Below are 2,500 nucleotides of genomic sequence, written 5' to 3'. Positions count from 1 at the left end.
CACGACTGTTTTTCAGGAGGCTCGCTGATATCTGGAAAAGATGCAATTAAGAGGATTAGAGCCTCGCCAGGCAGCAGTGACATTTCAGGAAAACGTCCGATTTGATAATTGGAACTAATCGACTGTTAATCGACGTGAACGCGATTAAAAGAGAAAAAAGAGACTCGCTTGCATCGTAAACTCAACAAATGTCCTCCAACTTCTAAAACCGTCACCGTGGATGAATCTGATCAGAAGCACGTCTTTAGTTACTTCATCTGACCGCTGATTATTGATTGTTGATTGATTGACTGCCGTGATGCTCAGCTGTCGTCGGCTGATGATCTGTTCTCCTGCTCAGTTTGACTCATCTCCATTTATGTTTTGAAGGAGCTCCTCTCACAACTTTTACTAGTTTACGACTAGAAGTCGTTCTGCCTCTGATCTTCTGCTGTTTGTTGTGTTCCTCTCGCAGCGTTGGAAAGACCTCCCTCATGAACCAGTATGTGAACAAGAAGTTTAGTAACCAGTACAAAGCCACAATAGGAGCAGACTTCCTGACCAAGGAGGTGATGGTGGACGACCGGCTCGTCACCATGCAGGTGAGGCCCGATTACATCCGGAGCTGGAAGTTGTTCAGGCGTCGAAACGACAGTGTTTCTGAGATCGGACTTTGTTCGGCTCCTCGGTCTCACTTCCTGTCCCGTGGTGTGTTTGTCGGTCCAGATCTGGGACACGGCCGGCCAGGAGAGGTTCCAGTCCTTGGGCGTTGCGTTCTACCGCGGCGCCGACTGCTGCGTGCTGGTGTTCGACGTGACCGCGCCCAACACCTTCAAGACACTCGACAGCTGGAGGGATGAGTTCCTGATCCAGGCCAGCCCTCGAGACCCGGAGAACTTCCCCTTCGTGGTGCTAGGCAACAAGATCGACCTGGAGAACAGACAGGTGGGTTCGATTAGAGCTGCTGGAGTCACATTCCTGAGACGCTGAAGTCCAGGTGGGTTTCAGGTGTTCCTCCAACATGTGTTTACTGAAGGAGTAAACAGCCCCTCCAGACTTTCACCGAGTCTTTTTCTGATTGTTTGGATTTATGACAAATTGTGATTTAATTTGTGGAGTTTTAAGTTGATTTTTTTTTTGCAGCAAAACTGGAATTTAGAAAAACTTACAAGCTGAGGAAAAAATATATTTGCTTTTGAGGCTCTACCTGATGAATAATAATCCTGCCGCACATCACAGAAATATTTTAATCCTTTTTAATGTATTTATTGAACTTGGGGAACATTTACAGGGCTCAAAGTGATAAAAAGTGTGTAAAAGTGACGTATCTTTCCAGAACAAACTGTCTGTGACTGAAATATAGAAACAAAGAACACATCTGCTGTCAGAATAAGAACATGAACATATTAATATTAATTCAACACAGACTGTTTGCACAAAAACAACGTGGAGTCTCTTACAGCTGGAGCCTTGCTGATTGTAAACAAGTTATTTTTGATAATAAAGTCAGTTTTGTTTGGGAGGATTTACTTTATATTATAATACTTTCAGCAGAACTTCTGTTGACGACATTTTTTGCAGAAAAATCGCACGAATTTTGCAAAATTGTGAGCTCCTGTAAGTATTGAATTTGTGTTCATTATTTTTTGTGGAAGTGAAGTCTGAGCCCTCAAAGACTTTTATTGAAATTACCTTCCTCATTTAAACAGTCACTTCTGTGGTCAGCTCACATTTTTTTCTGTTTGTTAAAAATAACTATTTCTGAGGTAGTTTGATGTCAGCACTGTGAATAAAATCGTTTTAACCCATTTTACTGGAAAATAAAAAGCCAAAATATTTGTCACCTAATTATAAAGTTTAAATTTGGACCTTCAACCGTCCTTGAACGTCTCAGCTCGTCATTAATGAAGGATGTCTTCCTCTTCCTCCTCAGGTGACCACCAAAAGGGCTCAGGCGTGGTGTCAGAGTAAGAACAACATCCCCTACTTTGAGACCAGCGCCAAGGAAGCCATAAACGTCGAACAGGCATTCCAGACGATCGCACGTAACGCCCTCAAACAGGCGAGTTAGCGACGACTGTGTTTGTGTTGGAGGCTTTTTTTTGTTTGGAAATGAATCTGCTTCTCTCAACGCTGACTTGTTTTTTTTTGTTTCCTCGGCAGGAGACGGAGGTGGAGCTGTATAATGAATTCCCGGAGCCCATAAAGCTGGATCGGAACGACAGAGCGAAACCGTCGGCGGAGAGCTGCAGCTGCTGAGGGACAAGTTCTTCTTTCTGAAACACTCGTCACCTCCACGCGCTCCCAGGGAACCGCCTTCCCTTCTGGTCTTCCTCCTTCACGCCATCATTCATTCCATCAACACCCCCCGACTCCACCCCCCACCCCACCACACACACACACACACACACACACACACACACACACACACACACACACACACACACACACACACTTCACGCAGTGCGCTGCACATGGATGCAACACCCCCCCCCCCCCCCCCCAACACTTAGTACACAAA

At 45.2% G+C, this 2,500-nt stretch overlaps 1 protein-coding gene across 1 annotated transcript in view; it reads left to right on the top strand.

The window, feature by feature from the left end:
- LOC138201163 (ras-related protein rab7) overlaps positions 1–2,500 on the top strand; it is a 9,712-nt gene that overhangs the window by 6,190 nt on the left and 1,022 nt on the right. Inside the window, exons 3-6 of the mRNA XM_069154396.1 lie at positions 455–581; positions 706–924; positions 1,913–2,041; positions 2,143–2,500. The exon at positions 2,143–2,500 is cut by the window's right edge and continues 1,022 nt beyond it. Of these exons, the coding sequence (XP_069010497.1) occupies positions 455–581; positions 706–924; positions 1,913–2,041; positions 2,143–2,238 (571 nt within the window). The 3' untranslated portion in view covers positions 2,239–2,500. The remainder of the gene's footprint in view (positions 1–454; positions 582–705; positions 925–1,912; positions 2,042–2,142) is intronic.

The sequence above is a fragment of the Embiotoca jacksoni genome, unplaced genomic scaffold (genome assembly GCF_022577435.1).
Source record: "Embiotoca jacksoni isolate LCO1_2020_lvr unplaced genomic scaffold, fEmbJac1.0.p SCAF_1, whole genome shotgun sequence".
Lineage (NCBI taxonomy): Eukaryota > Metazoa > Chordata > Actinopteri > Embiotocidae > Embiotoca > Embiotoca jacksoni.
The sequence above is the reverse complement of the archived record's forward strand: the minus strand, read 5'-3'. Positions and strand labels throughout refer to the sequence as shown.